This window comes from Psammomys obesus, unplaced genomic scaffold, assembly GCF_907164565.1.
Source record: "Psammomys obesus unplaced genomic scaffold, mPsaObe1.curated_primary_1811, whole genome shotgun sequence".
NCBI lineage: Eukaryota > Metazoa > Chordata > Mammalia > Rodentia > Muridae > Psammomys > Psammomys obesus.
In genome coordinates, this window is record NW_026596091.1 from 5,140,299 (window position 1) to 5,163,191 (window position 22,893).

The 22,893-nt window shown below is 37.4% G+C and overlaps 2 protein-coding genes and 1 pseudogene across 8 annotated transcripts in view; 1 reads left to right on the forward strand and 2 right to left on the reverse strand.

The window, feature by feature from the left end:
- Parpbp (PARP1 binding protein) overlaps positions 1-6,851 on the reverse strand; it is a 54,897-nt gene extending 48,046 nt beyond the window's left edge. For 3 of the 6 annotated variants that reach the window (XM_055627942.1, XM_055627946.1, XM_055627947.1), the window contains exons 1-2: positions 4,084-4,576; positions 2,943-3,098 (exon numbers count right to left, since the gene is read on the reverse strand). In XM_055627942.1, the coding sequence (XP_055483917.1) occupies positions 2,943-3,098; positions 4,084-4,209 (282 nt within the window). In that variant the 5' untranslated portion in view covers positions 4,210-4,576. Of the gene's footprint in view, positions 1-2,942; positions 3,099-4,083; positions 4,577-6,796 lie in introns of those variants that run through there. The other 3 variants (XM_055627943.1, XM_055627945.1, XM_055627944.1) reach the window with 3 other exon arrangements.
- Positions 6,852-6,991: 140 nt separating this feature from the next.
- Nup37 (nucleoporin 37) overlaps positions 6,992-22,893 on the forward strand; it is a 34,610-nt gene continuing 18,708 nt past the window's right edge. The window contains exons 1-5 of one of the 2 annotated variants that reach the window (XM_055627887.1): positions 6,992-7,052; positions 8,186-8,402; positions 13,868-13,992; positions 16,448-16,520; positions 18,494-18,588. In XM_055627887.1, the coding sequence (XP_055483862.1) occupies positions 8,247-8,402; positions 13,868-13,992; positions 16,448-16,520; positions 18,494-18,588 (449 nt within the window). In that variant the 5' untranslated portion in view covers positions 6,992-7,052; positions 8,186-8,246. Of the gene's footprint in view, positions 7,053-7,412; positions 7,507-8,185; positions 8,403-13,867; positions 13,993-16,447; positions 16,521-18,493; positions 18,589-22,893 lie in introns of those variants that run through there. The other variant, XM_055627888.1, reaches the window with a different exon arrangement.
- On the reverse strand, positions 21,409-21,514 carry LOC129691813 (U6atac minor spliceosomal RNA; annotated as a pseudogene).

The following is a 22,893-nucleotide window of genomic DNA, read 5'->3' on the forward strand; positions in this document are numbered from 1 at the left end:
TGGTATTGGCAATAAAAAGACGGGTTGATCAACAGAACCAAATCAAAGACCAAGATGTAAATCCACACTCCTATTATCACCTGATTTTTTTTTTTTTTTTTTTTGAGAAAGAAGCCAGAAATACACAATGAAAAAAAGAAAGCATCTTCAAAAAGTTGTGCTGGTCAAACTGGATGTCTGTATGTAGAAGAATGCAAATAGATCCATTATTTATCACCTTGCATAAAACTCAAGTTCAAATGGATCAAAGAATTCAATATAAAACCAGATACACTGAACCTAATAGAAGAGAAAGTGGGGAATAGCCTTGAACACAGTGGCACAGGAAACAACTTCCTGAACAGAACACTGATAGCAGAGGCACAATCAATGAATGGGACCTCGTGAAACTGAACAGCTTCTCTACAGCAAAGGACACAACTTAATCTCATTCTTAAAGTAAAATTATGCAAGCGCATATATTACCACATTAACAGTGTTCACACTGGCATTGTAAAAAAAATGTTTTAAAGTCAAATAAAAAGGCACTAAAAAAAACCAAACAAACAAACAACACCAAGAAAACAGCTTACAGATGTCCATTGTGACAGTATATTCTATGATTCAAACCAGTAACAACTGATTGAGAGAGTAAATGGTCAAATCACAAAATGTTTTGCTAAAAACACAGGCCAGAAACACTTTTGCTAGAAAAACTTGTATGAAGCAAGTTTAAAATGTTTAATCATTTAATTCTCTGATGGATGTGACTTGTATTTCACAAGAATAAAATGAGAAGTGCTAGAATCACATTTCTTTTGGAGAACTTCCTACGTAAGTACTACATCTGCATTGTTCCCGCTCCTTCTCTGCTCCAAAGCCTACTGTGCACCCCACAAATTCATGAATTCTTTCCATTAGTGCTACATGTACATATGTACTAGCTAGTCTATGTCACCTTGACTAACAAAGAAGAGTTGTCCGAGGGAACTTCAACTGAGAATGTAAGGCATTTTCATCATCAGTGATTTTGGAAGAAGAGGCCAGCCTATTGTGGGTGGTTCTGTCCCTAGGCTGGTGGTCCTGGTTCTCTAAGAAAGCAGCTGAACCAGACAGAAAGAGCAAGCCAGCAAGCAGCACCCTTCCATAGCACTGCATCAGTTCCTGCCACCAGATTCCTGCCCTGCTTCAGTTCTCCTGCTGACTTCTTCAGTGGTCAACAGCCATATGGAAGTGTAAGCCAAATAAACCCTTTTCTACCTCAACTTTGCTTTTTGGTGATGGTGTTTCATTGCAGCAACAGAAACTCTAACTAAGACAACATATATGTGTATACACGACTTAGCATTCTTAGAATGTACCTGTGTCTAGGACTAGCTACTTGGTATTAGACAAGCTATGTAGGAGCTTACTCATGAAGAAAACTGATTGTCCCTGTCTTAGAAGCCATTGACTGCCTGAAGCTCTACATCTAGGAAAGACACTTTCAAAATTTCCCCTCATCCACATTGGCATTCAGTGCTGTAATTACACAAGTCACATTTAGGCAACCATATTGTTGAGATTTCTGGGTACAGTTTCCCTGTCATACCTAGAGAATACTATCTAGCAGCATTTACATATTTTGAGAGCATGTGCACTCTGGTTGTATATCAAAATTAGTTTATGATGGTTCAACTGTTAAATAAAATTTAAAATTTTAATTAATTTGACTTCATTTGGTACCATTAGAGAAAAGAGCATAGATTGATTAATTTTTTAAACTTGGTCATACAAAAAACCCCAAACTCAGTTTCTCTGATTATAAAATAAGATTGTACAGTTCAAATAAAATTGGATAAATGGTAATAAAATTATGTATTTTTATCTCTTTCCCCTTTTAAGGTAAAACAAAATTGTTAAAACAGTGGCTAGTAAATGTACAACTGTTAAATATTTTTATTCTTATTTGTTACATCATCTCCAAATCTAACAGTGTACCATGGGCACTGTAATAAAATTGCTTTGTATGAAGTATCTTTGTTTCACATAATGAAACTTAAGTAACAGTCTTTCACCTTATAGAAAGTGACAAATGCCCTATTATAGAATGGTTGCCAGATTCAAACTGTGAACCCATGTCTAAAGATAAGGCCAAACAGTAACTGCTCCCCAATAAAGTAAAAGACATTTGCCACAGCATGAACTCAAAGGTCCTCAGTGAGCAGCTAGAAGAGATGGAACTGCTAACAGTGGGAGCAGAGCTGTCTCTGACTCTTTCGCCTGTTCTTTGGACCCTCTTCCTCCTAATGGGTTGCCTCCTCCAGCCTTGATCAGGTTTGGTTGATATCCTTGGGAGGACTACTCTTTTTTGAAGGGAAAAGAGTAGATCTGGGGAGAGGGGAATTGCAAAGAAGAGACTGGGAGGAGAGGAGAAAGGGAAACTGCAGACAGGGTGTAATGTATGCAGAAGAATGAACGAAGAGATGAATAAATGAATGACTGAATAAACAAATACTTCCCAGATGACTGTATGCATAAATCAATTTAAGAATACATAACTCAGGCAACAGTGCTGAAACTAGGCACAAAATATTTTATGTTGAACAAAAACTATATCTGCTCCTCTAGAGCTTCTTTTAGGGAACAATGGAACAATTATTAAATAGGAATATATTTAACCATCAGAGTTGCTGATTTAGTCTATGTTTTTTTCATGAGATATCAAATGTCGTCATTCCATGTTCAAATTATAGACATGAAATAATTTGAAATAAGTTATTTCAGATATATAGGCAATATTTTTCAAAAAATTCCAGCTGTAGTATTTAGAAACAAATATGCAGAAGCATTTCTGAAACATCCTATTTTAGGAGGTCAAATATTGCAAAGAAATGATGTACTTAATTAAGCTCACGCTTATTATAATGAGCAACAAGTAAAATTCAGTTTAAAAACAGTTAAACTAAATATAGTTTACTAACCTGTTTGTTGTTTTCTGCCATGGAAAGCTGCAGTGCCAAAAGCATGGCGTCTGGACCACATAAAGTAGTTCTTTCAGAGTTACAAAGACCACGCCAATTCCTTCTGAACACTTTAATCATATCCAAGACAGACATCTGATTAAGCATAGCCATTCTCTTAAAGTAGAACAGAATACAATGTTAAAGTGACTTGCTTTAATTGGAAAGTAACATTTAACATGTGTAAGCAAGCACAGTTAGAGAAAAATAAGTAGTGAACAAGAGGTCATTTCATATTTACCATGATTGCTTTTAATTAAATTTAGGAAAATAGAATAATACAACTTCTTCCCAATCATATTTTCCTCTGCTTTAGTTTTCTTAAGTGAAATCTTTAGAAATAACAAAAATACAACCTTCAATTCTGAAAATTCACATAAAACAGACATGTAAATTCTGCAAATTTGTAATTATAGACACAGACATCACTAATTAAATCTGTATTTTAAGACAGTTGTTTTGAGAAAAATGGTCCTATAAGTGGTAGATTAGGGGGTGGGCGTTTCCTCTCATTCCTGTATTGTTCCAAAAGAAGTGGTTTATTTTTCTCTCCATTTCAATCTGGAACAGTCTTACAACGTGATCTGACTAGTTGACTATGATAATAAGAATTCTAAGCCAAAGCCTTAAGAGGTTTGTGCAAAAGCATCTATAAATTTAGATTTCAGTAGAGTTTCCACTAAGAGTATTTATTGTGCTGAACTGTTTTTATAAACTATATATCTAATTTCCTTCGCGTCTAGATTTTTGGGCACATGGTGAACAGGGAATGCCTATGTCTATTCCCCAGCAAAAACTCTGGCAGAGTTTCTAATGACTTTCCTTGGTAGACAACATTACCCATGGATTGTCACAACCTGTGGTCAAGAGAATTAAGCATGACTGTGTGCCTCTATCACAAGGACATTTAAAGCCTGTGCCTTGTCTCTCTGGACTTCACATCACATGCCTTTTCTCTTCACTGACGCTATCTTTATCCTTTTGAATAATAATTCACATCCACAATGATACCCAAATGTTGACTCTCCCAGTCCTCCTAGCAAATCACCCATCTTGGGGAAACTTCAGGAGGCCTGAACCTGCTGTGCCAAGCCCAGCTAACCTGCTGAAGAAGACATGTGCAAGAGAAGGTACTCCAGCTGCAACTGATACCAACCCACAGACACAAAAGAGGCCACCTTATTCCATGGAGACCCCAATCAACATTGAAGGTGAACTTCAGCAGCATGAGACATCTTTGTCAAGGCAAGTAGAGGAATCCAAGCCAGATGCTGACCCACAGAATTGTTCAAATACCTGTGAGCAAATACTTCATTGTTATTTCCTAGTAACTATGTTTTTGATTACATGTTTTGTTACACAGCAAACAGATAATCAATGTCATCTAACACATGAAGCCACACTTTTCAAAAGTTTAATGCTAATTACTTTGCTCAGTTTTCACAAGTGTCCTAATAATGTCCATCTATGATTATCTGCATTTCACCCATGAAGAAAGTAATGTCCAATGACACAAAGCTAGTAAATGCCAAAAGGCATAAATCCAAGATTTCTAGATTTTTCATAACTTCTCCTGGAGGCATACATAACCCTTTCAGAATAACCTGATGTAGTGTCTATCTTCTAGATACCAACCTTATGTAGTCCTCTCTTCTACTTTCAGTCTTCTTTATGGCAGGCATCATTGACTGCCGTGTGTGTGTGTGTGTGTGTGTGTGTGTGTGTGTGTGCGCGCGCGCGCGTGCGCGTGTGCACGTATTCACTTGTATGTGAGTATGGAGCCCCAAGGATGACACCAAGTGTTTTCCGCCACTGCTCTTCACCTTATAGAAAGAGCCGTGATCTCTTGCTGAACCCAGACCTCACCCTATCAGCTAGTCTGGCTAGCCAGCTTGCCTACACCTCCAGCACACTGGGACTACAGCAGACTACTACACTGGCATTTATATTCATTCTAAGGATTTTGATTCCAGTCTTCCTAATTAACCAGATGCTCTATCCACTGAGCCGCCTCCCCAGCCCTTACTCATTCCTTGATGAGCATCTAGGTTATCACATAATTTGGCTGCTGTGAAAAGTGCAGCAATAGGGAGGTAGGTATCTCAGATTTATCCAATAAAAAAAGGCAGAGGTCACCTGTAAAATAATAATCTGTGATGCAAATTAAACAGATAGTAGATGACCATAAATAGTAATCCTCATTGCTGAGAGCTTTAGTTTCTCTTGAAAATAACACATTTATCTCTTAAAAATCAAAAGTGAAAAAGTAATAAAAGCATGAGCTATCAGTGATACAATTAGTTTCCCTGAAATAAATTTTTGGTAAAAGACTAACAATTGGTAGCATTTAAAGATATATGTTTAGGTTTCTAAACATATAATAAAATAAAAAATAAATAAATAAAGTAAAAATTCACCTAGAATTAGATCATCATGAATCCCTGGCTCTATCATCTACTAAGCTATGAGATCTAAGCTAAGTTACATCACTTCTCCTTGCCTCAACTTCCTTGGAGTGAAAATGAAAACAGTTCTTGTCTTGTATACCTTTGTGAAAAGTAAAAGACAAATACGTATAAAGCTTTTACAGCAATGCCAAGCACTTTAGTTATGATCATGCATCATGAATTTTTAAGGCTGTTTGTCTGTTTGTTAAAATTGAAAGAGCGTTACTACAGTATCAAAAAGTCTCATCTAGGAGTCTACAAATACTAAATATTTGAGACATTCAGGCCATACCGTCTACGTCACAATCACACCCCTTGACCTTATCATATAAAGGCAGTTGGGAACAACACATAAACAAACACAGCTGTTGTTTTGTTTATGGTCAATAAAACCTGATTTATATAATTTTTAGAAGTCACAAAATAGTTTTTAAGTCGTTTGTCACAAACAATTTAAACAGGTAAAACCATGTTTAGCTCTTGAACTGGCTGTTCACAAACAGGCAGTGCAACTGGCCTGGCAAACTACCGTAACCCAGCTTTCCAGGGCTGTCTAAGCCTAGCCAAACTCTAGACCTGGCTGCCCAGGCATTAGTATTATCACAAAGAAACCCGGACTATGCCTCACCCTCTGTTCTTATCTCCCAGCCTGTTGTGAAGAATCAATGAGATACTGACTATGAAAAAGGCAAACCTAGAGAGTGTGCACTATACAGAGTGAGCGAAGAAGGGGGACTAGAGGACAAAATCGAAACATAGAGGTAGAATGTGGCTGAAGTAATAAACTCTTGCTTTAAAACTGCACTCAAGGTGCACCGGAGCAGAAATTCTAAGACAGGAAATTGTCGCTGGAAGGTAAAGTGAGAGAAAGCTACAATCTCCATCATCCCTGCTACCACGCTTGTGTTTTAGCTGTACATCGTGATGGACATAAATTTCTTCACGTTCATACAGGGTCTTAACTACTTTACAGAATTATGAGGCATCAGTGAAGGAAATATACAGCTTCCTTATTGGCAGCTCTTAGAAAATACTCCATTAAAATGATGACCATTGACATAACTGTTCTCCTAGTCTGGTTCTGAATGTCCCTTTGTAGGATGCAACAGCAGACAGAAATTCTGGGGAGTCTACAAATGCCCTGCGACAGATCCCTGGTCTAACGAACTAAAAGCAGATCTTGAAAGGCTTCAGTCTCCCCATCAACAACCCCCATGACCTTCCAGGTCCCTTTTCACAAGATTCTGTGAATTCTGCCTCAAAGAACACAGAAGTCAGGACAAAGCCACCGCACAGACAACGCCACTGACTGACACAAGGCACGTCGCTGTCACCGAAACGCCTTAACAAAGCAGCAGCCTGAGTTACCACTCGAAATGCGACCGTGGAGCAAAAGGCGAGATTCTCCTAGTCCGGTGGCCCAAGGCGGTGCAGAGCCGAGGGCGGAGCCGCGCAGCCAGGATGCCGGAAGGCGAAGGTCGGAATCGCCGCGGCGTCCATTTCAAACCTCGCGGGGAGCCGGGAACCAATCGCCGCGCTCGCCCTCCGACCCGGAAGCAGAGCCGGCGCGCGCGGCGGCCGCCCACAGTCGGGAGAGCTGAGCCCAGGTCGCCTCCTGCCCTAGGTGCGTACGGAGTGCGGGGCCTCCAGCTTGTGCTGCTTCCCCAAGCACCCTTCCCTGTTCCCCAGAGTTCTTCCTTGTGACCTTTCGAGGTGGGAGCGGGTTGTCTCGGGAGAGGCGTGGGGACACACTTCAGGGATTTGCCTACGCTCCTCCCGTGCCTCCTAGCGAGGCCCTGAGAGTGCTGACATTAGGCTTTAAAGACATAGAGAGGAGGGGTGCCATCAGTTCCGGACCTCGAATCTATTGCACGTCCTGTATATTCTCTGCTGTATGCTCACCTGCGGGTCACACGTAAACGTGCCCAATCTGGAATGCTCGTGTATTAAGGTTAAGCTCCCCGAGGTGGGGGAACACAAGTCAAACTCAGCAGATACCCAAAAGATCGTTAATGTGTTTTGAGCCCAGGATGACTCCACCTTTTAACCAACAGTAAATTAAAATTACTTCTTCTCAGGTGAGAATGCCATTTCCACAGTGCACACTACCTAACCCATGACAAATTAGTTGAGGCTTGTGACTGTCATTATAACACTGATATCACACATTACCCCAAATCCTGTGGTTTTGTATCTGCCCATTTTATTAAATGGGTTAACGTTGCTATGTACCTATCCCTAGATCATGATATCCTTCAAGGCTCATAGATTCTTTGTCTCTTTAGGCATGGATAGAAATTTCCAGCTCATCTCACCCTTTATTGAAGTTCAGCTGAACTGCCAAATTAGAATATTAAAAGTCATATAATTAAAACAAGTAATGTATCATAGTCCTGAGAAAGGCAGGTGTGTGTATGTGTTTTCTCTAGCATTTGGGCCCAGTACATACTAAATCTTTTAAATCCTCAACTTGTTTATTAGCTTGGCAAATTTCATCATAGACAAAAGGGGAATATTGGTAGTACCAACTTTTATGGAATTCTTAATTATGATCATGTCAGCAAAATGCAAAACTTGCCAACTACAAATAGAGCTGTGTCTGTTATTTAGTAATTTCATGAATCTATTTTTATTAAAGTCATTTGTGTGTGTTTATAAGCAGAATGCTCTTGAGCTGCTTCTGGCATGGTAGTACCAAACCGTATAATAATTCTTCTGTTGAATGACTTAACACCTTTTCAATTTTGTGCTCCACAGTTTCGTGGGTTCCCATAGAAGGCTACTTGATCTTACAACGGCTCAAGCTTTGAGATACACGATGAAGCAGGATGCCACAAGAAATGCTGCCTACACTGTGGATTGTGAAGACTATGTACATGTGGTAGAATTTAACCCCTTCGAGAGTGGAGACTCAGGAAACCTAATTGCATATGGTGGCAGTAATTATGTGGTTATTGGCATGTGTACATTTCAGGTTAGTCTACAAACTACAGGGAATGACAAGTAAAGGTATTTTATCAATAACAAAGTTTATACAAACCAAAGCTGAGGTATAAAAGTATATTGTGGGGCTGGAGAGATGGCTCAGAGGTTAAGAGTACTGATTGCTCTTCCAGAGGTCCTGAGTTCAATTCCCAGCAACCACATGGTGGCTCACAACCATCTATAATGAGATCTGGTGCCCTCTTCTGGTGTTCAGGTGTACATGCAGACTGAACATTGTATACATAATAAGATAAATAAATCTAAAAAAAAAAAAAGAGAACTTAAAAAAAAGTATATTGCGTTCGAATACAAGAAAAAAATAATTTGAAGATCCACAGTGAAAAGCATTCTCAGTAGTAATGACTGAGACTTGTATAAACATTACATTGATGATGGAAATGAAAAGTATGAAGCTTTTCTTTCACCTAGTGAGTAGCAGTGGAATATTCTAATAAAGACTGCTGTAACTGAACATTCACACACATATTAGAAAGTCCAGTCAAGTGCAGTCAGGTTCAGACTTCCCTGCATTATGCTATATCACAGGAAACAAGATGATATAGAGAGTCTAAAAAAATTATTTTCACGAGAATTTCCAGCTTTTGTAATATTCAGCTTTCCTATTAAATTGCCATCATACTTTCTGTACCTGTAGCAGATATTTAGATAACCGAGTATAGAATTACATTTACAGCAAGTAGTTCATCTTAGCCCTTTGAGTTCTGGAATCAAAATACCTAGAAATGTACTTTTGAATGGTTTTGAATAGCTGTTCTTAATTAGCATCAAACCTTCGTCAGATACTTAGCCTGTCTTCTCTAAAGGTGAGGAATATGATGTTCAATACATCTGGTGTGGTGTGTATGTTAGTGCATATGATGTTCCCAGAAGCCTTTTGGCACATTGTTACCCATATATGTATTTTGTGTAGTTGATATGGGCATCAGTGACAATCACAACCTCATATTTAATCATCAAAGAAAAATTTCTTCCAAGAGACCTCGTACCATGTTTTCTCACAGGAAACCTAGATTACACATAGGAAATACTCAGCAGAGAAAATTTAACCCTCTGGAGTTTCTGCAGTTCTTTGTGTACCACAATAATATTTACAGTACTATATTTCTATGACCCTTGACCTAAGTTCAGATGGACTTTCAGAATCATAAGTCGTGAATCAGGCAAATAATGTAGCATTGTTTTAAGAAAGACTTATTAAAAACTTCCTCTAACATGGGCAGCTTACCTGCAGAACAATTAAGCAAGCCATACGATGGGATTGAGTTTTCCTCGTTACTGCCATTGCTTTCTAAATTAATAGATGTGGACATAGAATTGCATCTTCAAATACTGATTAATTTATCTACCTCTAGTTCAAGTTCAGTTAGGAAAAACTAGAGAAAATCAAGGTGGGAGAAAAATTAGAGAAAGGAAAGAGAGAAAATAGGCAACAAGGAAAATGATCAAAAGACTTGTCTTTATTGATCCTCATATCTGTAAAAACAATAAAGTAGGTCTTATTTCCAATTTATATAAAGAAAAAATAAAACAATTTTTCTTTTATTAGCATATGGGGAACACAAATCATATTCTGCTCTTTTTAGAGGTAGAGTTAAATACCCTTTACTCTTAGAGTTTCCTTTCTGCTTCGAAGATGTTTAGGGGATTGCATGACTAAGGAATGAGAACAAGGTTTAGACCTCATGCTAAACTCTGTTCTTTTGTCAGATTCATTCTTCTGTTTCTGTTCAAATTAAGTCGGTAGTTCAAATATTCTGAAGAATGTAGTTTTGTTAGTGTGCCCTTGGATATCCAAAAAAAAAAAAAAAAAATGACTGTTCTTTTTGATCTATTTAGATGCTGTTAAACATTCCTATTCTTTCATCCTAGAGCCTTCAAACTTCATATCACCCAATTTATCTCTTGTAAGAAAAAAAATATATAAATCAAACCAATTTTCCCATGAGTATCAGGAAAAAAAAGTCTTCATTGTAACATTATCACGAAACACTAAGTATAAAAGATTATGAGTTTCAACAGAACAGTTTTAAAAATCTCATGCTGTCCTTTAAGTATCCAGAAATATGAGTAGAAATGGTACGCTTGTTGATTGCTACACATTTGTCAAAATGAATATACAAAAGGCCAGGAAGTTGAAGAAAGAGAGAGTCTTCACCCTATCCCCAAAGAGATTCTTAAATCAGTATGCACATAAAAGCCTCATTTATGAATGACCAAATGAGGATAAAAGTGTTGAAGCTTATTCGTTCTTTAGTAATAAGTCTCTGGTTGGACTTGAATGACAGCTTTGATTTAGGCAAGCACATTATTTTTGTGGAGAAAATGAAACAGAAAGATACCTTATTCCTTTGATAACCAACTTCATTTAGCAAATATTTATCAAGTGCTTTTTGTATACCAAACTATGTTCAGATCCAAACATTGTTTAATAGAGTGGACCAAGTCAAACAAGCAAAATTTTAATAAAGATAATATAAGTCTTAAGACAATAGACATAGAACTGGGAAGAGAAAATTGTGACTCAGATTTTAGTCACCTGAATATTAATCCCAAGTCAACACAATGGGAAGCTGAACAAAGCTAATTCAGTACCATCCAGTTAGAATATAACATGAGCCACAAATGTAAGTTTAGATGTTACCGTAATAACATAAAAGTAGGACCAGTGGGATGGTTCAGTAGGTAAAGGCATTTCTTGCCAATCATCATGGCTTGGGTTCAATCCCTGAAATCCACATGGTGGAAAAAAAAGAACCAACTCCTGAAAGTTGTCCTCTGACTTCAGCATGTGCACTGTAGCACACGCGCGCACACACACTAAATATAATTTAAAAGGTAGAATTAATTTTAAGTGAATATTTTAACCAATGCAACTTCATATATCTACTTCATATATAATCAATATAAAGGTTATTCTAAAGCTTATATTATAGTAGCGTTCTTTGAGATTTTTCTTTATTCTTATTTCATATCTTATAAAGTAAGTATACATACTGCCTACATTTCAGATTCTTTAGATTATATGCCTAGTAGCTTATCAGACAACATTGTTCTCTACAGATTGATAATGTTTTTTATAATTTTGGCTTCTCGGCATTGTACTCTGATTAAAAGGAGATAGTGTATTTGAAAACAAAGTTCAGAGCTATATTAAAAATGTTTAAAATTCAGAGAAGAGGCATTAGATGACAGTTTGATGTGTCACCTCCATTTGTTTGCAGTAACTGGTGCTAAGTCTGCTCTGAATGTGTTCACCTAACAGAGATTGCTCTGGCATGGTCTACCATCACCAAATTAAGCTTGTTCCGTATAGTTTCAGAGACAGAACTGTGACATTAAGTAGAATTTACATGGAAACACTCTGGCTTAATGTCAGGAACTCCAGTAGCCCTGAATCTGCTTCTCCCAAAAAGAGCTACTTTCTCATTGGAAGTGTTCAGAGAGCTATTCTTAATATTTTTCAGACGTTTAAATAAAAATGAAAGCACTAAGTAGGGGAGTTGCATTAGATAAGCCAGCCATGACTAACTGGAATTAGGTATATGGCCGTAAATGGGTATGGTAGAAAGGCTTGCCACTTTCAAATCCTTAGAACAGCCCCTCCACCAGCTTGGCTGTTCTTCAACCTCAAATTGCTGGAGCCTTGTATAACCATTTCTATTACAGCAAATTTTCCAAAGTCTCTTAATTTCCTGCCTATACAGTACTGCCTACACCCTGAACTGAACCAAAAATAGCATTTATTTCTGTCTATACCACACACACTGCCCTTTTCATCAGTTAGCTCAATAACAGACAGTAATGCCAGGGGCAGGGCAAGGCTTCCTGTTACTACATAAAGCTTAGTGTGTGCAGTCCCTGTGATTTCATTATCCCAATGACTGCTCAATAATTCCATATCTACTTTGAGTAACAAGTACAGGATCTGCTTTTCATCACTCTTGTTACAGTAGCAAAATAATATGTGCTTTTATATGAAAATTCATTTTTAGATGTGTCAAATATGGAAACATAGATGTTAGACAGACTGTGAAGTCAGCATGATTAGATTTTTAGACTTCATTTTAAACTGCTTAGTGGTTGCTGCCTTGGCTTATCTGTTACCTGGACAGTTGTAATATATACTAATTATGGAGAAATAAAACTTTGGCAGGGTTTTTTTTTTCTTTTTTCACTAAATATATTTCTATTCACTTCTTTGATTAATGGAAAGTCCTTTTGTTAGCTTTTAACTTTACCTGAAATTTAAACTTTTATTCAAGTAGTGTTTGAATTTTATGAAGACGTGGTTAGGGTTCCTGCAAAATGACTTTGCTGGGATCTCTGAAGATGTCTTGGCATAATCAGTACATCTGCTGGGATTTAGCAAAAGTATGTATGAGAGAATAGTGTGAAACATATAAAATAATATGCAAAATATAGGCCTGTATACCTATTACCTGGTCTAAGAATTAAGAGATTAGCAATTATTTTGGAAGACCCCTGAGTATCTTCCCTCACTGCCTTTTCTCACTCTCAGGAAGTATGCTTGGAAACTTTGGTGGCTGGTTCCCTGTTCTTCCATATGCTATTATTATTATTGTGCACAGTATTCTAAGCCAGCATGCTTTGGTATTTACTGTTCATGGCTTCTAATGCAGTAGATTGCAACCCATTTAGGTGTCAAATGACCCTTTCACAGGGGTCACCTAAGAACACCGGAAAACAGATATTTACATTATGATTCATAACACTAGCAAAATTATCATTATAAAGTAACAAGGAAAATAACTTTATGGTTGGAGGTCACCCCAGCATGAGGAACCATATTTACAGTGTCTTATTAGGAAGGTTAAGGAATACTGGTCTAATAAAACAAGTAAATTACAGTATCTTATGTATATATAATACTGTGTAAAAAAAACACGGATTTGGAGGTATGAATTGCCATTCAAAGGATCTTCCACATAGTTAAAACTTAGGTATATGTTCAGTTACCTATCAGTTGATAATCTATGTATGTAACTTGTTTACCTAGAAAACTGATTTTACAACCATCTCATTTTTTTAGTTGCTATGCAGTGTATTTACTGTTGAAGATAAAATGTCTCCTAGGTGAAATATAACATGTTTTCTGTTTTGTTTTACCTATGTCTTTGTTTGTAAAAGAGGGTTAACAACTTTTTTGTTTGTTCCCTTACATTTCTTTTGCCCCTCCGGCAGGATACTGGAGATCAAACTAAGACCTTGTGCATGGTAGACAAATACTCTAAAGCTACATCTAAAGTCCCCAATATTCTTTTGAATTCCATAAACTAGTATAATTTCAGTATCTAATTTTCTTTTGTACTCTTTAAAAGCATATGCATGCCTTGTAATAAATTATTAAGATGAAATTCAGAGTATTTTATTGTTTGTCTTCATAACATTAAAATATTTACTGTGTACATTTAGGAGGAAGAAACAGACACTGAAGGAATTCAGTATAAAACACTACGAACATTTCACCATGGAGTCCGAGTTGATGGCATTGCCTGGAGCCCAGAGACCAAACTCGATTCACTGCCTCCAGTAATCAAGTAAGTATAAACATTTCAGTGCAGTGTGACTGTCCTTCGTGTCAGGTGACCCAAGTGCTCCGTCCTATTTCCATAACCTTAGATGATTGGATAGTTAATAATCCTATAGTCTCATCTTCGTAGGTTAGTGACTATGACTGACCAAGTGTTTGCTCCAAACTACAAATCTCTTTACCTGAGTTTCTTCAGAATCACTCAAAGTCATCTTTCTGTACTTTCTAATCAAAGTACTATTTAAGAGCCAGCAAGATGGCACAGTGGTTAAAAGTTCTTGCCACCATACCTAACTACCTGAGTTCAGTTTCCAGAACCCCTCTGATAGAAGGAAAGCTAACTAGCTCTGGCAAGTTGTCCTCTGACCTCCACACATCTGCCATTGTGTGTACACACAAGCATGCACACAAAAAATGTGGAAACAATACAGTGCTACTTTGTTAAAACAGCTACCTTTGTAGGTGTGTGGGTTTGAGGGTGTGTGGGTTTATTTCTGGGTCTTCGATTCAATTCCATACTTAGGAATATTATGTGACTTCTTGGAAATCTGTGGCAGCAGATAATCATGAAAGTGATACACACTTTGTTCACTCATCAGCTTTTATTCTTCATCCAGTATAGCTAAAAGAAGCCAAAAGGTTGGAAACCTGATCTGTATATATTTGTGTATGATTATAGTCATATGCTCTATTTCTTGCTTTATTTTTTTAAGAGTATTCAGAAATAGAGTTTTGTTTTGTTTTGTTTTTGACTGCATAGTGGGCTCTGTATATGGCTGAAGTACAACTTAGAATCTCTTGGTTGTCAAGTTTACATTTAAAAAGTTCTTCTTGGTACTGCAATGGGGAGGGGGGTTGCATGTTTGTTTGCCCTCTTCCTGACCTGCTGCACTTTTGATCCCTGCTTTTTTTTCTTTCTTAGTAGTGAAGAGCAGATGCTCATATTATCTCAGTCTTGGGTTTTCTGGTCTCCTTAAAAGGATGACTTGTAAACACCTATGTAAACAGAACTTTTATTCTCCTGTTTCAGTTGTTTGGGAGGCAGTTGTCTCTTTTTGCTAACCTAGGCCTAATCCTGGAAGCCTCTAGCCTCCATACAATCTAACCTAGGCCTAGAACGTTTTCAGCCTCAGAGACATAATCAAGCAATCTCTTAATGCTGAAATGCACTGTTGCTAAAAGACAGATGATCAGGACTGCAATTATGGAGGAGCATCAGTGGATCTTCATAAGGACATTTGGACTATTAAGTTTGTGGGATTGATAACTGTTTCTATTTTAAAATTTAAACAGAAAGGGGGACCTTGTAGAGGAATATTGATTCAGAACATGGCTGTTCTGGCAAAAGATCACATCAGAAGACCTTCTAGGTCTATGTGATCTGGCTGGAAAGAAATTACATCCAAAGATCTTCTAGGTCTGTGTAATCCGGCTGGAATACAAACATGCCTTTAAACCAAGAAGACAGAGGGCAAGCAGATCTGAATTCAAGGCTAGCCTGGTATAGAGCAAATATCAGGCAAAGAGAAGCTTAGGTCCAGGTGTGGTAGTACATGCCTTTAATCCCAAACAAAGGTAAAGTTAGTTTGTAGAAGGAAGCAGCCATGTTTGAAAGTGATGTCTAATTGAATGGCAAAAACAGTGAAGAATCAAAAGAAAGACTTGACAGAATAGGATACACCCAACTCTGATGAGAAGAGAGAGGAAATGGTAGCCACTTAAGGGGCAATGCAGAGAGAAAGAGGTAGGCAGTTTTGACAGGGCCAGTAATAGACAAGTTGCAGAGAGGGAACTCGGATGAAGACCAAATGAGCTAGAGAATGAAGAGGAGCCAGGAGATTAGAGTAGATGTCTAGAGTTTGATGCCAGCAGAGCAGTTCAGGGGCTGAGAGAGAAGGTAGATTGAGTAAGTCAGCTGGGAGGAGTTTGAACCAGAACAGCTGAGTTGAACCAGCCAGTCTGGAGCTCAGCAAGAACAACAAAGGGTGCACCTACTAAGCAGTAAGTCTCAGAGGCTGAGAACATTCTAGGTCTAGGTTAGATGGTACAGAGACTAGAAGCTTTCAGGATTAGGTGTAGGTTAGCAGAAGGAGGCAGTAAGCCTCCCAGACAACAACTGAAACAGGAGAATAAAAGTGTTTACATCCCTAACATAGCAAAGATTCTAAGAAAGGTAGAGAATGCAGGATATTCCATGCCAACTTAATGTGAAGTTCTGTGTTTATAGTGGAAGACACAAATCCAGAATGTGCTAACATTTTATGTGTTCCAGAATAAAACATTGAATTTGTCTCCTTTCTTTAATGACTGTAATATTTTCTAGTGTAAACTGCCCACCTCTGCAAACCCCTAGGGCATCATTATGAATCAGGACAAGGTTCAATGACTTAGAGGCAACATGGCATGGGGAAGGACTTTCAGTTACAAAGGCTAAATAAACTAAGTCTGATTTTTTTCTTTAGATTCTGTACTTCAGCTGCTGATATGAAGATTAGATTATTTACTTCAGATCTTCAAGATAAAAATGAATACAAGGTATATGGATAAGTATAATAAATCTTTATGTTAAATATGTTTATTTACTTATTAAATTGTACTTACATGATTGAAAATGCGCTTTAATGGCCATTAGATTAGTCAAGAATTCTTTAGAGGAAAGAAAGCAGTAGAGTGAACATATTTTATGAAAGTAGAGTTCCTAGACTGCCTGGCACAGTAGGAGCTGGGACATGCTAAAGAGGCCGGGAACTCTGTTCTGCCCAGTGTGTGAGGCTGAATGCCTCAGTGATCCCAGTCTGATCTTGGAAGTCCTGGAAAGTGTTCGGTGAGATCGCAGGGCCACTCTGACATTGGCAAAGAATAGGGAGAGCAGCAGCAGCAGGCTGGACACAAGCTCCAGTGAGAAGTGAAGGCAGGCTGACAGGTAACACTGATTTTTCCTGGGGCAGGCACTTCAGGCGAGGGTCTTCTCCCTTCAGTCCAGAGGCCTGTGTCCTCATTAATTCAAGATCCAGTCAGGGTGATGATTATGATTCACCATCTCTTTAAAGTCTGCAATTTAGGTTCCATTTACTATATTACACACCCTAGCACCTCGATTGTTAGAAGAAGGCAGTTAGTAAATACGATATCACTTATAGAAGCTAGGAACAGTGTCTAAGAAAAGAGCTTATGATGGGTAGAGTAAGAATGAAATGAAATACAACTTCAAGAGAACAAACATTAAGTACAGGGTTACATTAATCAGGGTTACAGAGTTGGGTTAGAAGGACTATGAGCATGATGTATGCATTGACATTTGCAAGAAATGAAAGATAATATACTGTATTCTTAAAATTTCTTGAGGTCCTAAGTTCTCACAACACAAATAGGAAAAGTGAAGCAAGCCAGGCGGTTGTGGCACTCGCCTTTTATCCTAGCACTCAGGAGGCAGAGGCAGGCAGATCTCTGCATTCGAGGCCAGTCCTGTCTACACAGAGAAACCCTGTCTCAGAAAACCAAAAAGAAAAAGAAAAAAGTGATATAAGTGAACCTAAAAACTCATGATGAGTAGATTTATTAGCTTTGTTGCCAGTGTGCACATACTCCTTAAATATATAATTACTTTAATGACACCTCAATAAAAGTAAAACATTTTTAAGCAGTTTTTTAGAAAACTAAATGCAGACCTTCTTAAAGAAAATACATTTAGGAGCCACACTACCTCCATTTTAAAACTCAATTCTACTTGCAGGTACTCTATTCTCTTCATAATCGGTGAAGCATCTGTTTCATAAGGTTATAAGTAATGGTTGGGCTAATTCATACAAAACTTTTAGAACAATATTTTAAACATAGTAAGCTCTTTCTCATATGTATGTGTATGCACATATATATATACTTTTTCTGTTTTAATGTTTTCTGTTAATAATAAGTAGCTCTCAGGTTGAGTTGGCGTTGTATTGTATTTTTGTATAAGAATAATATTAACCATCCCAAGTTCCTATTAGTTTTATCGATGGCTAGAAGAAGAAAATTGTGACTATGGGTTTGTAATATTCTCTGTCATTCGCTCCAGTGCTGTCATTCAAATTGAACAAATGATTACAAACATCACAGGTGAACTTCGTATTATGTGTATTCATTAGTTGGTTGTAAATGTTCAAAGCAACAGATAAATAATAAAAGCCTAGAAGGACTCTATCTCAGGAGTCCCAAAATGTTTTTGCAACTTCAATTTTTATTTGAGCTCTATGTAATAAATGAGAAAGGAAATGATATAAGGACAGATGCACTTTAAAGAAGTGTATTTTAATAAGAAACACATACTAGGAAAGAAAGACTGAGCTAACAGTGTGTTGAATGATGACTTCTCTCCCAGTTAACCTTTCTAGGAAAGTACCTATAAAAATCATACTGTTAAAATGGCAGATTTGTTAAACTACTACAGAAAAATGTATAAAGTGAAAATACTAGATAGGCATACTGTAGAGTGGTCATGCTTCCCCACTGATCCCTTTCTGTTCCAGGTTTTGGAGGGCCATTCAGATTTCATTAATGATTTGGTGTTCCATCCTAAAGAAGGCCATGAAATTGCAAGTGTAAGTGATGATCACACCTGCAGGTATGTTGCGTGTGTTACAGCCACATTTTTTAATTGTCATTTTATTTTAATAAGATAATATTAATTTTAATAAAATAAAAGACTTTAAAAATTAAGAAATTATAACATCTGTATTGTCTCCACAAAACATTGTAAATGAAGTCTACTTTATTTAAATTGTAGACGTGGCACAAAGATTTGCTCTACAAACAATAAATTAAGTTCTCAACGAATTTAATGGATGCTCCACTTGCTGGTTCATGAGGGCCTCTTGCCCTCTTCTTTTAGATATGCATATTTGTAAGTCTTAGATACCATTGGAACAAAGTCTCCAATATTGGGCAAAGTCAGGCTAATATAAGGCTACTATCACATTTGTGAAGTTATTTTTTATGTCATAAAAGATAAGTTAATGTTTGCTAATGAACTATGACTCTCAGGTGCTGCCTCAGAGGGAAACATCAGTATTTTGACAAATTCTAAATTCAATAAAGTTCTCATTGGATTCCCTTCAGTATCATGTGTGTCCCCTATGGCCCTCTTTCCCAATTTCGAATAGATAGGATAAGTATATTTTGATACAGTGCCCAAAACTGCAGAAAATCAGAAATAAATAAAACAAAGAACAGTGAACCATGGTATAGGTAAACCTGAACTGAGGAGTACCAAGTAAAGTGAGGTTCAGCACAAGTGCCAGTGCCCTCCCTTGCTGTGTTAATACTGTGACAAAGTCCACTGGACGTGTCTTCAAGTGTTAAGGTTTGATAACCATGTTTAGCTTATGCACATGTATCTGTACAGCTACTAAATGTGACAGGAAATCTGCTACCTACTTCTTGTATCTTTTGTCTTTATGTAATTTATGTTTTTAAAAGTATAGTTACAGCTATAAGCTATTATGTCTATGAACTACTTGCTAAAATTTCCATGTGAGGGACATGAAAGGCTTATAAGCATAAAAACCTAGGTAGGGTCCCGAGTATTTGCTAACCCATTTGTATAGAGTTCTAAATAATAAACAGACCATTTACATTTAAAATAATAGGAAAGCAGAAATAAAGCTTGTTGATTCGGTTCTATAAAACATAATTTTTCTAGGCAAAAGCGTTTGGAATAATTATTCCTGAAAGAAAAAGAAATGAATGTCTTTTGCAAGCCAACGAGGAAGCTGTGAATAGCAGACTATAGCCTCAGCATGCTCAGTAGCTGGTTTCTTTAGGGCTTTATGTCATTTTTGGTTTGGTTTGGTTTGGTTTGGTTTTCCTTTTTTAAAAAATTTTAAAACGTAAATATTTTACATACAATATATTTTGACTAAGGTTTTCCCTTCTCCCAATTCCTCCGAGATCCTCCCCATCCACCCAAATTCACAACCTTTCTTCATCTCTCTCATTAGAAAACAAACATACATCTAAATATAATAATAAATAAGATAAAAACAAACAATTCTGAATAGGACAAAACAAAAAAAGAATTAAAGAAAAAAATATATTAATACATAGCCAAAGAAAAAAACAGAAACCTATAGATGCAGAAGCATACCATTGACACACACAGGAATCCCATAAAAACACAAAATTGAAAACTTTAATATATAAACAAAAGACCTATAAAGTAGTCATATATATATATATATATATATATATATATATATATATACTATTATATATTTATATGGTTATAAGTATATAAATGTAAATACTATTGTATATTTATACATTTATATACTTATAACTATTTATATACATTTATTTACTTATAACTATATAAATATACATATAAAATGCTCAAACAGCACGATGATACCAAAAAAAAAGCTCCAAAAACACCATTGAATTTGTTTTGTGCTGGGCCTGGGACCTGCGCTTAATTATGGTTTATATATGCATAGTGAGACATCTTGGGAGAAAGTTATTTTTTTGTGAGCATTTATCAGCTGGAGACAACTTTGGGGTTGGGAATGGGGCATTGTGTTCAGTTCCCCTCAGTGCTGAGGCCCCATCTGGCTCGGACCTGTGCAGACCTTGTGCATGCTGCCACAATCTCAGTGTTCATATATGTGTCAGTCCTATCGTGCCTACTAGAAGGCTTTTTTTTTTCTCTTGGTATCTTCTGTCACTATACAATCTTTCTGCCTCTTATTCTGCAGAGTTCCCTGAGGCCTGAGGGGAGATTTGATGGAGACATCCCATTTAGTACTGTGTGTTCCAAAGTTCTCACTCCACATATTGTTTGGCTGTTGGTCTCTGTATTTGTTCCCATGTGCTGCAGGAGGAAGCTTCTCTGATGATGGCTGAACAAGGCACTGATCTCCAAGTATAGCAGAATGCTGTTATTGCTACGTTCCTTTGGCAGAACAGTAGTGTTTCGTTTTCCTCTATGTACATGGACTATCTTGTCTCAAGTTTTAGGCTACCTGAGTATTGTCAGGCATGGATTCCATCTTATGAAGTGGTCCTTAAATCCAATTAGTGGTTGGTTGCTCACACTACTTTTGTTCTACTCTTGCATCAGTGTGTCTTGAAGGCAGATCACCATTATAAATGAAAAGGTTTAGGCTGGGTTGGTATTTGCCTTTCTCTTCTTATAGTGTGCAGAGTAAGAGTGACAGCTCTATATAGGCTCCAACTTGATGTTCAGTGAGTTATGTAGTTGTGGTCTTCAGCAGTAGGCCTTACCATCAGTTTTTAGAAACTTATCAATATCCTGTATTGTTTGGGGGTTTCTGTGATCCGCTGTGCAACAATTCAATTAGATGTAACCCATTTCTGGCACCAGAAGTTTCGTCTAGTGTCAAGAGATGTCTGGCCGTACCCTACTCTACTCCATTATTGGGTGATTCTAAAACAATGGTTAGATGCCTTAATCTTATGCATATTGTTTGGCCCAGTGGCCTCTTTCATCTTTGTCAAGGGGAGTGCTAACCTTCTCTCCTTTTATATACAACTCTCATTTGTCTCTTTGTTTATATTAGATTCCTAAGTCTAAGGAGTTTTGTTGTTGTTTTGGTTTGGCTTTGGGGTTTTGTTTTGTTTTTGTAGACTAGTTAAATTCTGTCAATTATGAGAACTGACAAATTTTTATAAAGTATAAGAAATTTAAAGATCTCTCACACTTTATTTCCACCCTCGAGTGGAACAAAGGAGATTAGTAAAAGATAAAACAAACTTGAATTCAAAGTTGTTTAAATAATCTCTACAAAACTCTGACAAAAAAAAATTCAGGTGTGGTGGCACATGCCTATATTGTTCACTTTGGAGATTGAGTTTGAAATTCCCAAGGGCTACTTGAGTGCCAGGGCAGCCAAGACTATCTACCAAGACCCTTTCTCAATAAAGTTAAAATAGACCTCATTGTACCTGAGGACCTCAGGTTGCTCTGCTAGACCTCTGCAGCCAGTTCTCTTAAGAGCCAAGCCATTTCTCTAGCCACATGTTTAACTAGTTTTCATTGTTGTGTTTTTAAGATATTTTTAAGAAGTTTTTGACATATGTGTCAGTATATTTCCACATATGTGTGAATACCTAAGGAGGGGAGAAGAGGGTGTCAGGTCCCCTGGAGCTCAAGTTACAGGTAATTGTAAGCAGCCCACCTGAGTGCTGGGAACAAAACTCTGGTCCTGTGCAAGAACAGCGAGCCCTCTTAACTGCTGAGCCTTCTTTCCAGCCTTTGTTTAACTGATTAATGGATTAAGCTTATTGTTTTAAAAATTCATCAGTGTGGAACATCCCATTCCTAGTCAGTGCCAAATCATAGATGTCAGTGTCAGCATGTAAGAATAAGTCAGATCAGTAAGTATTTATTAAACACAGACACATATCCAGTACTTAGAACGTTGGGGCATTAAAAAAAAGAACCAGACTCGGTGCTCACCATAATGCAGAAGAAATGGAGTCAGTGCTCACCACAGTAGATTCAGTGCTCACTGTAATTACAGAAGATGTCAGGGAAATTCTTTTTCTCCTCCTTACCCCTCAGCCTTTAAAAACATTGGATAAAAATTTATGATGAAGGAAAAACTTTCTGCAAACTAGGAGAATCTTAGCTTAAGACTAATTTGTATGAGTCATATAATATACCATCCACTTTCCCTCTAAAACATGGGATATGGCAGATTTCATGTTTTGGCTAGAAATGAGAGAAGGGCAGGATGTAACTTTGTTGTTTTTTTTTTTTTTCTTTATTAATTACACTTTATTCACTTTGTATCCCCCCTGTGGTTCCCTCCCTCCTCCCATCCCAATCCCTCCCTTCCTCTACCCTCTGCATATATGCCCCTCCCCAAGCCCACTGATAGGTGAGGTCTTCTTTTCCTTCCTTCTGATC